Raw genomic sequence first — 13043 nt, 5'->3', positions numbered from 1 at the left:
GAAGCCACAGCCGGGGGTCACACAGGTCTCAAGTGGCTGAGCTGGGGTTCCACAGGCCAGCAGCTGATCCCAAGTGGTGGCTACAATCAGTTAGCTAATAAAATTAACAATAATAATGATGTAGCACTTCCCCGCTCACCCAATAGGGTCTTGACAGCAGTGGTCAGACACTTTATTTATTTTTCTGTAATGGCAAAATTTTTTTTTAAAGATTTATTTACTTTATTTACTTATGCATACAAGAACTGGGTACAGGCCAGAATGTGGAGGGTGAGATGATTCTCCAGAGACAGAGTGGGGAGCAGAACAGGCAGATGGACTGAAATACACAGCAGAGGGGAGCAGCGGGTGAGTCAGGAGAGGTCTGCTGCGCCATGTGGGTAGCTCCCTGGCTGGGGATGGAACTCGTGCTGCAGTGGCTGCAGGTAGCATCATATTGCTGAGACTTAGCCCCTTGCTTCGCCAGGGAGGCCCGGGGCACTTTAAAACCGAATCAAATTCCTGGAGGGATTTTGCATCAGAATGGAGGGTGGAAAGGAGAAGCAGGTGCACGGGGCCTAGTGGAGGGCCTGTTCTCACATGACACTAACGCACGTGCTCTTCTTCCCGGAGCAGCAAGGCCAAAGAGCTGAAGGATCGCCACCGAGACTTCCCCGACGTGCTTTCGGGGGCCTACATCATTGAAGTCATCCCCGACACCCCGGCAGAAGCGTGAGTTGGGCTGATTTTCCCCTTTCCAAATATCCCCGTGGCTCCTGGGGGTGCGGGAGGGGCCGGTGTTCTTCTCACAGGGCTCAGGCGCTGTGACAGCCCTTGACCACATGTCGGAAACGTCCTGGTCCATCCGTGCCCGTCAGGCCGTCCGAGCTGGCTCAGCTCCGGACTCACCCCCCGAAGGCACATCCTGTCTTCAGAAGCCCCCACCTCACCGGGCTTATCCAGTGGAAAGAGCAATGCCGGACTCCTTGCGAGTCTCGGGGCAGGCCTGGCCGGGGAGGAGTGTCCCCGAGGGCTCACGCTGTGTCTGGGGAGGGGCTCCAGGAGGTGTCTCCTCCAGATCCTTCTCTAGTTGTGTCGCCATCACTCGGGCCACACCTGTCCAGCGCCAGAAAAGTAGCCCAGGGGACATCACCATAATGTGGGAAGAACCAGCTCCGCCAGCAGGCAGGGTTTGCTGCCTACGTTGACGTGATGGTCACAGAGAACCGCTAGACGGGGGGCTGGTAAATTATTTGCTGGGGACCTGAGCTGCCTGCTTGCGAATGACCCATGGGCTAAGAATACATTTTGCATTGATAAATGGCTGGGAAAAAGTCCCAAATAAGAATAGTCCTTTATAAAACATGAAAATTAAATAAACTTCCCATCTCAGTGTCTGGAAATGAAGGGTCGCTGGAGCCCAGCAGGTCTAGCTGACCTCACGTTGTCTGTGGCGGCTCTGGCCCCGGTGGGTGGCACAGTTGCATTGCTGTGATGAGACAATAGGGTCTTGCAGAGCCTACGGTAGTTCTCATCTGGCCCCTTAGGAAAGGTTAGCTGACCCCTGTGCTGGGCCATAAAGGGCCGTCCGCCGTCATATTTAAGAGCTAATGTTGCAGCAACAGCCACGCCCAGGGAGTGTCCACATCCACGCCCCCTCCCCTGGAGGAGCTGCTCTGCTCTCTGCACCGGGACACCTGTGACCAGCAAGCTGGCCGCGGCCATGGTCCATGGTGTGTCCTTGCTTCCTTTGTGGTCATCCGTCATAGGGTCCACGCAGGCGAGCACTGGTAGACCTCTCTGCCGTGGACACGATGGATGATTGTCTTAAACATCCCAAAAGGAAATGCAATCCGTGGAGGGTCCAGGCCATTCTCACGCTGCTCGGCCGCCCCCCGCGCTGCGTGCTCTGGCCTTTTCGGTTCTACGCTGCGCCCCGCAAGGGGTGCAGGGGTTCGCCAGCTGTGGCAGTGAGCCCGGGAGGGACAGAAACGTGACCGCCGTGTCTCCCTGTGTTGCAGCGGCGGCCTCAAGGAGAACGACGTGATCATCAGCATCAACGGGCAGTCGGTGGTCTCCGCCAACGACGTCAGTGACGTCATCAAGAAGGAGAGCACCTTGAACATGGTCGTGCGCAGGGGCAACGAGGACATCATGATCACCGTGATCCCCGAAGAGATCGACCCCTAGGCAGCAGCATGAGCTGGACTTCATGTTTGCCTCAGAGACTCCCGTGGACGCTGCATGATGACTGGGCTGCTGGCCCAGACGCCCCAGACTGTGGACCGCCACGTTGCTCATTCAGCAGACTCGTCCTGGGCAGCAGAATCCTTGGTAGTTTGCAGGCAAAACCAATGTAATGTCGTAGATCCTTAGGCAGAAGCTCGCCCTTCTGCAGCCCATGTACACGGTGTGCTTTTCCCTTTTCCTTGCCAGCTTGACCGTTCCTGTGCAGCCAGGATCGTCTCCTCCTTTAACCAAGTCGTCATCTTAGTCCAACTAAGGCAGTTGACGTAATGCATAGATCAGAGGACGGTCTCTTGGGAGCCAGGGTGGCACTGGGCGTGTGGCTGCTTCCCTCCGGAGACCACGGGCGGGTGAACGCTGGCTTCCAAAGTGGCCGGAGTTGCCTCTTGTAGGAATCTCTTCAGAACTGGGGCGCCATGACTCTGATTTTGGGCTATTAAAATACTCCTTCCTATTCTGCTTCCTCGTGTGCTTCCTCTCCCTGCTCACCAACAGCTGCCTGCCGTCTCTTTGAAATGATCATCATGTCCGTGGACTCCTCGTTCAACCCCACTGTCCAGGCAGGGTTGAGATCAAAGTCTTACCAGTTATTTCAAAATCATCCTGGGGGCTTTGCCATGTTATTAACAACTGCACGTGGCCATGCTGGCTTCAGAAAGTAGGATGTGAAGACGGTTATACCTGCGTCTGGAACTGCATCTATTGACCCCATCTGCCACGCAGTCACTAGTCAACGCAACTTTTCTGGGGCACTGCTTGGGGTCAGGCTGCTGCTAGGTGCAGAGGGTCTGTCCAGGGCAGGGTGGACCCGCCCCTCCTCTCCAGAGCTGAGTCTCCCTTTCTGAAAGGGAGTCAGTTCAGACAAGTGGATGGAGCTCTCTGTCTCAGAAGGCCCGGACTGAAGCTGATTCCAGTCATCCTGGGTTTAGAAAATAGAACTAGACCTTCAGCTTTGGGGGGTTAGCACAGGGCTCCCCTTGACAGGTCCTCCAACAAGAATGGCCTTAGGCACCTCTGTCTCCATGAAAACTTCCAGGAGTTTGGGAAGTGGATCCAAGGAGATCGTTGCAAAACTTTAGCTGGAAGTTTGCACGGGCTGAGTCCCGGCGGAGCAAACAGCAGAGCACAAGGCTGTTTACGCCAAGAACAGAGGAAAAGGCTTTCTAGTCCTTGGCAGTAAAAAGGGGGAACTTGGGCAGGATGGGGGTTCAGTTCTCTAGACTGTCCTGAGAGGTCTTGTACCTGCAGGTGTACTTTGTAGCTGGAAAGGCTGGGGAGGGCCACAGGTCAAGTTCAGTGGGCACCCTCCAATGGCACGTCCCGCATGAACTGTGGTGCCAGGCCCTGAGCCTGGACTTTGCAACCCTGGCGTGTCCTTTACTCTCTGCCTCAATGACCTTTGAGTCAGGAAGGAGCCAGAACATCCTTTCCCTCTTGGCGTGGGATATATAGTCCCTCCCTCTCCAATAAAGGAGATGACTCAGAGAGCAGCCTGGGACTCCAGGGGTCACCCTCCAAGTGTTGATTCCCTGGGCAGGAGTCAGCTAGGTGACTGGTGAGCCCAAACCCTCTGTCACATAGGCAGCCTCTCCCCAGGGCCACGGACTCTGGGGTGGGGGTGGGGGTGGAGTTTCACCCACACAAGTGGTACGTGCAAAGCCAGGCCCCTGTGGGCACACTGTGTCCTGTAGGCACACTATGTGTCTGTTTCCAGGGTTGTACTAACCCGTGTCCTACTCAAACTTGTTTTCATGAGGCCCCTGGAGACAGGTGCTTCAGGCTGTGGTGGAGGATTTTGCCACATACATTAAACTTCAGACCTGAGCGGCAGAGCTGAGTTGAAGGAGTGTGGCTTTGGGAGCTAGATGACTTGAGTTCAAATCTGCATCTTCCTGGCTGTGTGACCTTTGAGCAAGTTCTTAACCTCTCTGCCTGTTTCCCCTCTGCAGAAGGGGGATAGTGATAGTACTTCCTACGGCTGGTGTGGGAGTTAAATGAATTAATACATGGCACATGGTGAACCTTCAATAAATGCTAGCAACATACGGGTTACTTAATGCCTGTGAGCCTCAGGTGACCCCTATGTAGAATGGGGAATACGAATGATGTCCCCTTGTGCTGAGCTGCGAGGATTTACCACCGTGGCCTATGCCACTAGGTAAATACAGCTGCTCTTGTTAGCCTGCCACCATTCTGGCCTGGAGTAGCATGACAATCGCAGACATCTGTTGGGTGCTTGCTGCGTGGCAGACTCCGTGCTAAGCGTTTTACATTTTTTAGCTCACTAGTGTCTCAGATCAGTCCCAAAGTGGGTTCTACATGTGCCCCCCCTTTTTTTTTTAAAGATTTATTTATTTATGCATACAAGAACTGGGTACAGGCCAGAGGTGTGGGGGGTGAGAGGACTCACTAGAGATAGAGTGGGGAGCAGAACAGGCAGACTGACTGAAACACACTGCTGAGGGGCGCAGCGGGCGAGTCAGGAGAGGTCCGTGTGCCCTGAGGGGATCTCCCTGGTGAGGGATCGAACTTGTGCTGCAGAGGCTGCGGACAGCTTCGTAGTGCTGTGTCTCAACCCCTTGCGCCCCCAGGGAGGCCCCACCTGTGACCCCTTTAGACAGTTGAAGACACTGACACTCAGAAATTAGGCTCATGTCAAAGAGCTACTAAGTGGGGGCTGTGGCCGAAGCCCAGGAGCCCCTGCTCGGTGCCGCCGGCCCATCTTCACTGCCTTAGGCCCAGAACTCAGCTCCCCCTGCTGTCGTCAGCCTGTGGCCTTCTCCCTGTCTGTGGAAGTGGCCTCGGGGCCCCTGGACTCAGCCCCTGTGTGCTCTGGTTCTTCCTGGTGTTTTCAGGCCCTCACAGTCTCTGCTCTCTGTCCCCGAGTTCCCTCCTCCTCACCCCTGGCTCTTCCAAGCTCGGTTTCCTCTGAGCCAGTCCTCGGCTTCCTGCTCTGCCAGACGTCAAGTGACGCCAGTCGAGGGGGCTGGGCTCCGTCCGCCCGTTTGCATCCCTTGCCTGGTTCCCATCCAGCCGGGCCAGATGTTTCTGTGGATGCACGAGCGCGGAGAGAGGCCCAGCCCGCAGGCTCCGGGGCCAGCTGAGTGGGTGCTGTGCCGGGCCGCTCTGGCGGGGCCAGCTCTTTGCTGGCTCCACTTCTCCATCAGAGAATTTGAAAGAATGCTCGCGTCTGATGAGTGTGCCGTGTGTTTTTATTAGAATTTGCACGGTGCTGGTTTCCATCTGGTTTGCACATTAGACTGGCCGAGCCTGGCGTGGTGATGTTTTGATTGGTGGGCAGGCAAACTCCACTGCTATCAGGGCCAGCCTCGCTGAGGTTGTGCAGAAGCGGGTGAGGTCTGGTGAACAGGCGGTCCAGGCTCAAGGTTACCATGTAAGCTGCTTTCCCTTCCGAAGGGGAGGTAAGGGCTAACATGGCCCCAGGGTGCCTTTGTATTCCCTGGCAAGTAGGTTTCAGCGTGTCTTGCCTACAGAGCTGATAGACAGGCCCTGGACATCTGGGCCCAGCAGGTGGCGAGACTCAGTGCAAGGGAGCGATAAAAATCTCACATCTGGGTCTCGCTCTCAGCCATTCTGGGGCCATCATGGACACAGGCAGGCTGGGTTGTGGGGGGCTGTCTGGCCACTGCAGCCCACCTTCTTCCTGGGCAGCTCCTCCTTTCTCCACTGACTGCCCTGCCAAGTCTCACCCTCTCCCTGGTGCCTAACTCTCAAGGCCCTCCAGGGCAGCACCTGCTCCCCAGCCTGGCCACAGGGACCCCACACTGTTTGAAAGAGGCGCCACTGGAGCTGGCTGTTGGGAGGGCCTATTTGCTACCCGGGTGGGAGCAGGCATTAGGGCCTCTGGGTGCTGCCTGTTCTGGAACGTGTGTTGCTGGCTACACTTCTGAGCACCTGTCTCCCCTTGAAGCCAGTTCTAGGAATCAAATAAAACCCAGGTGTTGGAAACACATAAGGGCCCTGGCCTCCGTGGGGCACTGGGCCTGGTTCTGGGGGAGCCACCTGGGCCCAGACCCCCGTGTGTCCTGTGGCTGGGCCAGCTGGGTTGACTCACTATTGTCGTTCAGGCTCCCACCCAGGGGCGGCCCACTGGTGCTCCCATCAGAATGTGGGCGGAGTACGCACAGAGCAGGGGCCGCCCGCCAGCAGGAAGTTGTTTTATTTAGAACTTTAAAGTGATTGCCTCAGTGTGGGGCCTGCCAAGAATCAGGGAAAAAAAAAAAAAAAAAGAAACACTAACATGCATTTTTAGTTTTAAAAAGAGTGACTCAGACTTTGTAGGGAACAGTTTTCTGTTCCGTGGGTCTCTCCGGGTCAGGTAACTGTCATGCACGGCAGTGCCCGACCCTCCCCGCCCACCCTCCACGTCCACCACCATCGCCAGCTCCGCCAGCCACTAGGAGAATGTGCTGTGTGCACATCCGTCCACAGCTCCCGATGAGGCGGTTATTATCGGCACCCCATCTTGCAGATGAGGATGTTGATGCTCAAAGCAGGTAAGTAACCAGCCTGGAGTCAGGCAGCGAGGAGGGAAGTGGAGTCGAAGCACTGATCCCAGGTGTCTGGTTTCCAAGTCCCCCTTAACTGCAGGTGTACCCCCTTTGGTTGATGATGCCCATGGCCCCTCTCTGAAGCAGTCAAGGCTCAGTGGCTGGCGGTGAGAATGACTTTACCAGACAGGGAGGCTCACACTGTGTGGGCATCAGGCCCCATGAGAGGCCCTAAGTGCCGGGCAGAGAGAGCCTGGGGACACCTCCGTCCCCCAGATCCGTGCAGATCTCCAGGCTCCCTCCTGCAGCGGATTGTCCACTGACCATAAACCTGAACTTCATCTGACCAAGAATCCGCAGTGCTCAGCTATCTTCCGGTTTATTACTCTTGTCTTCCCCTCGTAGATAAATTGCCCTGACATCTAGAGAATGACCCGGGAGAGGTGCAGCCAACGGGAGAGAATGCGAGCTGCTCTCTTGTACTAATGGCAGTTGATCAAAGTGAAGAGCTCGCTTTCCTAGACGTGGCCACTGAGCCGGGGTCAGGCAGGCACCTTCCACTTTTACTCACAGCCCTTTGTCCTGCACTGGTTTGGGGCCCCCGCGCTGTGCTGAGGCTTTCCAGCCTCCACCCCAGTGAATTCTGGTGGCACCTGCATCAACCATGTGAGAACTCTGTTTAGGGGACACTGAGGCTCAGGCTGGTGGCTTTCCTTGCTTAGTGACGAGCTGAAGTCAAGAGCAAGCTGTCCACCTCGGATCCCATGGGCTGGTCCCCAGGGCTCCCTGCAAGATGCCACGAGCAAGCCCTGTCCTGGCTGCCCAGCGGTCTGGAGCCCCAGATCGGATACGGCCGGGAAAGGGGATGAACGCTTGTCAAGCAGTTTTCTCATTCGTGAAAATTACTTAAAATGTGCTAAGCCATAAGTCCGTAGCGTGAAAACACTTCCATGTATCTGGAAAGGCAACTTATATTCACACAAACACCTGCACCCAGATGCTGTAGCAGCTCAACCCATAATTGCCAAGATGTCCACAAAGAAATCAAGCCGCAGAAGGACATAGGCGTCGAGGCATATTATTAAGTTCACAAAGTCCATCTGTAAAGGCGGCATCCTTAAGGCCCCAACTATGTGACAGTCTGGAAAAGGCAGAGAGCCGTGGAGACAGAAAAAAATCAGCGGCTGCCAGGAATTCGGGGCAGAAGGGAATGAGTAGATGGAGCACAGAGGACTTCTGGGGCGAGGAACCAGTCTGCGTGACAGCGGAACAAAGGCTGCATCACGCTTGTTCGGCCCATGGAGTAAACGGCAGCAAGAGCGAAACTTGATGTAAACTGTGGACTTGGGTGACAGTGACTTTGGTGCAGGGGCATGAGCTGTAACAAATGTGGTGCTAGTGGGGGGAGGCTGTGCATTGCGGGGTGCAGGGGTTGTACGGGAATTCTGTACTTTCTGCTCAGTTTGGCTGGAGACCTAAACCTGCACTGAGAAACAGTCTGCTACATAAAATGAAGACACCAGCACGCGCCCAGGAGCAGGCGCACCAGCCCGGAGCCCGCGGAGGCGGCTGCCCGAGCAGGGAAGACGCAGGCCCCACCCTGTGTGGGCTCCCCAGCGGGCAGTTTGTGCTTCCTCTGACCCAGGTTGCAGATTGTCTGGGCAAAGGTGAGAGGAGAGTTTTTGGGAGAAGAACGTCCTGGAAGAAGGGATGGTGCAAGCCTGCAATGAAATGCAACAAAACCAAAGCCTGAACTAGCCCTCAAATAGAATGAAAACCCCAACTGCAGCCGGGAAATGGGCCGCTGCTTCTCAGATGGCTCCACTTTCCCGTTTCCAGAAACTTTCCCACTCTGCTCCCGATGCTGCTGCCTCTCCCGCGGCAGAAACAAGCACTCGCGGAAGGCACTTATTCTTGACCAAGGGGCCTGGGGTGCTGTGCCTGGGCAGGCGGGGCCCCCTTTGTGTGTATTTCTACTCACACCCCTCTCCTGTGGCCCTGACCCACCCTTTTGGCAAGATGCCCAGCAGGATGGAGGGGACTACTCCTCCAGGAAGCCCCCGCCCCGTCCTGGGCACTCTTGCCTCCGTATCACCCACCTGCCCGCTGCGCCCGCCTAGCTAGTGAGCTGTTTCCCTCCATGAACACCCGAACTACTACTGGATTTGAGGCCCAGTCCCTGCACACACAGGGCCCCTCCCCTCCCCTGGCTCCTTCTAGCCCCCTCTCTCCCAGAGCACCCACCTGCACCTGAGAGGTCGCGGAACCGTCCATGCGGGGCCAGGAGAGCAGGGAAGCCCCGTTCAGCCTCCGGTGTGATGACGACTCGGGGATGTCCACTAGGGGGTGAGCGGACCTCGTGAAACGCCAGGAGGCCTTGGGGTGTGAACCGGCACGGTGCCTGGAGGAAGCATCGGGAGAGGCTCAGCCTTCCTCCAGCACACACTGCAGACAGCACGTCAGCAGAGGGGTGGGGGGCGAGGGGCGGCCCTGCACCCACCACCTCACGCTGTCCCCTTCGCTCAGCCACGCCAGCCTCCCTCTCCACCAGCACAGCGACCTGGTGTCTTGGTTTGCTTGTTTCTTGCTGAAGCAGAAGCCCCGCGAGCTCAGGGACCTCAGGCACAGGCTCCCCTGCGCCCTGCACATTGGGGTGTGTGGGGGGCAGCAGGGGTTTTAGGAAGTGAGCAGTTGAGGGGCATCTACAGCACTCGCAGGTGTTTGCAGCGTCTTCCTATTCCTTGGGAAACACCGAAATTTGGGACTGTTTTTGGACCGAGGGGGAGGGGAGCACCCCTCAGGACTGGGAGCACCTCACTGTTCTTTGCGTGACTTCTTTCCTCTGCTGCCGTATTTATGGTCTCGTAGACATCTTTACTTGTTAAACTTTCCCCCACTTTGGAAGAAGAGCGGGCGCCGCCCCTCCCCGGCGCTGGGCCGGGACAGGGCTGACCCGCTGTGTGCTGTGCATTTGTCCACAGGGACACGGCCGGCCTGGGAGCCCCGGCTGACCCCCCAGACCCACCTGGGAGCAGAGCCCGGGACCTGCATGTCACAGGCCCGGGGGTCTCCGAGGCACTGTCCTCAGGCCCCTGCCTGGGAGGTCAGATCTGGCTCATCTTGCTGGGTCTCTTCCGCAGAAGGAATGTTGGGGATCGCGGTGGTAAGTGGGTCTTCTCCAGCGTGGCAAATGGTCAGGCCCAGCGCATTCCCTGACAGCCACCGCGTCTTCCTCTGTTCCTACTGTGGATGCAGGGCCTCCCGGGTGGCCTAGGGGTTAAGTCTCAGCGCTATCACCGCCAGGGCCTACTGTGGACACGCTGAGAAAAACCTCTGTGGTGGTGACAGACCCCACGCTCCTGTTGGATGCTCAGGACTGCTGAGCACACCGGAGATGAGTAGCAGGGCTCTCTGGATCCTGGACAACCTGCTTTGTATTGAGCTTCTGTGGCTTTTTCTGTCACATTCTCAGCTGTTCCTGGAACTGTCCCTTCAGGCAGGTCACATGGAAACTGCCAGGGCCGTCCAGGCAGTGTGTCCACCAGGGTGGCCCTGCCTCTGGGTACACTGAGCGGCCAGAACTCGCAGCTTGAGTAGGACCTGCAGCTGGGCCTCTGCATCCTTCTTCCTCGCCCCTACATCTCATCTCCTGCCTGTGGCCCCCAATCTGTTAGACAATTGACTCAGCTTATGTAAATTGACTCAATTAATGTAAATAGCTTTCCCCTCCTTGGTTTGGTTGCCACTCAGGGTTGCTGACCTCTTCAGAGGAGCAGAAAGCAGCTCAGGTCTCCGAGAGAGGCAGAGGAAACCCAGCAGGAGGTGGGGACAAAGGGTGCTGGCACTGAGAGGTGGGGAGGAGGGCAGGAGGGAGTGCCGAGGCGGGCAAGCCTCGGTTTCCATCTGGGCGCCGGCCCTTGGTGCCCATGCGCCACCCCCGATGCTCAGAACCAATCTCCTAGTCCAGTTAAATGCCTTTTTCTTGCAACCTCAAATTTGATGAATGCAAATACAGGGCCAAGTCAACTCTAGTGGCCAGACCAGCGCTCTGCCCGCCCCACAGGCACACCTGCTCCTCCGGGCGCCCGTAGAGGCAGGAAGGCCATAGGGCAGGATCTCTAGGACCCGAGCAGACGGGGTAAAGGAGGAGTCCTGGAGGCTTTGGTGGCTTTTTCAGGCTTTTATTGGGATTTACCAGGTACACGGCAGGCAGGGGTGCTGGGGGGCCGGGAGGCTGGCAGGCCTCCCAGCCCCCAGCAAGTCTTCACTCTTTCTGGGCTCTGCTGGCCTTCTCTCGTGGTTCTTCTGTTCGTTCTGCTGGCGTCCCCATGACGCCGCCCTCATAAGCCCAGTCTCTCAGCCCAGCTGAATCCTACCTACACATGCCCACGCCCTACTCCAGATGCCGCCATCAGGCGTGCATTCGGGACCACAGGGTTCCCTCATCCATCCTAATGGGGGGAGGGCAGAAAAGCCTGATACTTTTTACCTTACCCTGCACGCCCGTCTCCAGGGCCTCTCTTCTGGTGTCCTCAGATGTCTTTTTAAAAACACTAACCTAAGCACTTCTGTAATGTGTTTTTGTACTAAGCTGCTTCTGTGACTTTGGAAGGCCTCAGGACGCAGCACTGGAATCATTAAAACGGAGGAGCAGGAGAGGAAACTTCCTGTTAGAGAGCCAGTCTGGACTTCGTTAGGGACCCCAGTCCACCACTTCAACTGGTCCAGAGAGAAGAAGGCAGCTTCCAGATGGGAAACACCTGTGCTTGTAATTGAGCTGGCCCTTCATGCAACCAGAACTGTCCAGCGGAGGCTGCAGGAAACACGCCTGCTTCTACATCAGTCCCCTCCAGAAAGGAGGCTACCCCAGTCCACTCCCCAGTGGGAAGCTTGGGGGCTCGCAGAGCTGGTGGGGGGGCATGAGCAGCCCTGCCAAGGAGGAGGTAGGCACTTTGGTTGGGGCTGGAGCTCTGTGGATGGCCACCTTTGCTGATGTGCTGTCCACAATCTTATAAACTGGGTCATCTTTGCCAGGGCAACCTCTAATTCTGCATATTTTTATAAGTCTAATGAATCCTGGGTTATCTACTTCAAAAGACAGATGATGTTGTGAGAAGATGAGACTTTAAAAAAGGGGTGAAAAGACTTTTCCCAAGAGGTAATAATGACAAGCTCAGCTATGGCTTACTGAAGGTAGAAGCCGACCCTCTGTTTCCTCCTCTGAACCCCGTCCAGCGTGGAGTCAGAAACGGCAGAGCGGGCTCGGCTATGTTAACCGCTTGCACCGGCAGGCTCAGCTAGTGAGGGCAGGGGCTGACCCCAGGCGCGCCCTGCCCGCCGCCCAGGTCTAGGAGTCCCAGGCTCCTCTTCCTCAGGAACCCCTGGAAGGAGTGGCCCCAAGTGCAAGTGCGTGTTCTCTTAGGCAATGAGGTCTCTCTGAGCAAGTGTGGTTTGTGCAGCTCTGGTGGAAAGAGAGGACACTAGTTGCCGGGGACCAGCCTCCGGCAAAATGTCGTGTCAGGGGTTCCTGAAAGGATGAGACGGCGTCGGCGAAAACGAAAGGGCTGAGGGGAAGGGGATGAGGTAGAATGAGGAGACACTGACACTTGGTGAGGTTCTAGTATCTTCTGCCGAGAAACTCAGCAGGTCTTTTATTTATTTATTATTAGTAATAATAATAAGGAAATGCATTATCATGTGTAAAGCAAAAACAATTAGTATATTATGTTTCCCATAGACTACTGGCCCCTACAGGTCTCAGCTAGACGGCAGCTTTCAAGGTTAATAGATAATAAACCAGACCTAACATTAAAGCTACTTATTTTTTCATTTAGACAATTATTTAAAACAGTGAATAACCACCAGTGCATCCCTATCAGCTAAAGCCTAAGCATCAAAGGACTATTCTATTCACATGACCTTCAGCCGGAGACCAGCTGCTGCTTAGTTATCAGAACTTTTTTTACCTACAAACTTCTTAACACAGTTAACTTCATTTAAAAACTTTCCTAAGAAACTTCTAAATAAAAAGGAAACTTCTAAAAATCAAAACAAGGATATACTATAATTGTTATGCTGGATTGCTTGTCAGATATATACAATAAATTGTCTCCCATTGATAATTGGGCCGAATTATGTAGTAACTAATTTCTAAACAGGTAATTTTCTGTGCCAATTGCTTGCAGTCTGCTGATAAATATAATTTATAGCCTAATGTACTTTTCTGATAAATTTTTCTCTCTCTATGACCAAGAACAAAAAGCAAAGGGATGCCAGATCTTCAGCCCCACGGTATGAGGCCTTTTC

At 55.4% G+C, this 13043-nt stretch overlaps 1 protein-coding gene across 1 annotated transcript in view; it reads left to right on the top strand.

Moving 5' to 3' along the window:
* HTRA1 (HtrA serine peptidase 1) overlaps window positions 1-2674 on the top strand; it is a 48233-nt gene extending 45559 nt beyond the window's left edge. The window contains exons 8-9 of the mRNA XM_084246082.1: window positions 616-711; window positions 2001-2674. Of these exons, the coding sequence (XP_084102208.1) occupies window positions 616-711; window positions 2001-2169 (265 nt within the window). The 3' untranslated portion in view covers window positions 2170-2674. The remainder of the gene's footprint in view (window positions 1-615; window positions 712-2000) is intronic.
* Window positions 2675-13043: the final 10369 nt, after the last annotated feature.

This window comes from Talpa europaea (genome assembly GCF_964194135.1).
Source record: "Talpa europaea genome assembly, chromosome: 10".
Classification (NCBI taxonomy): Eukaryota; Metazoa; Chordata; class Mammalia; order Eulipotyphla; family Talpidae; genus Talpa; species Talpa europaea.
The sequence above is the reverse complement of the archived record's forward strand: the minus strand, read 5'-3'. Positions and strand labels throughout refer to the sequence as shown.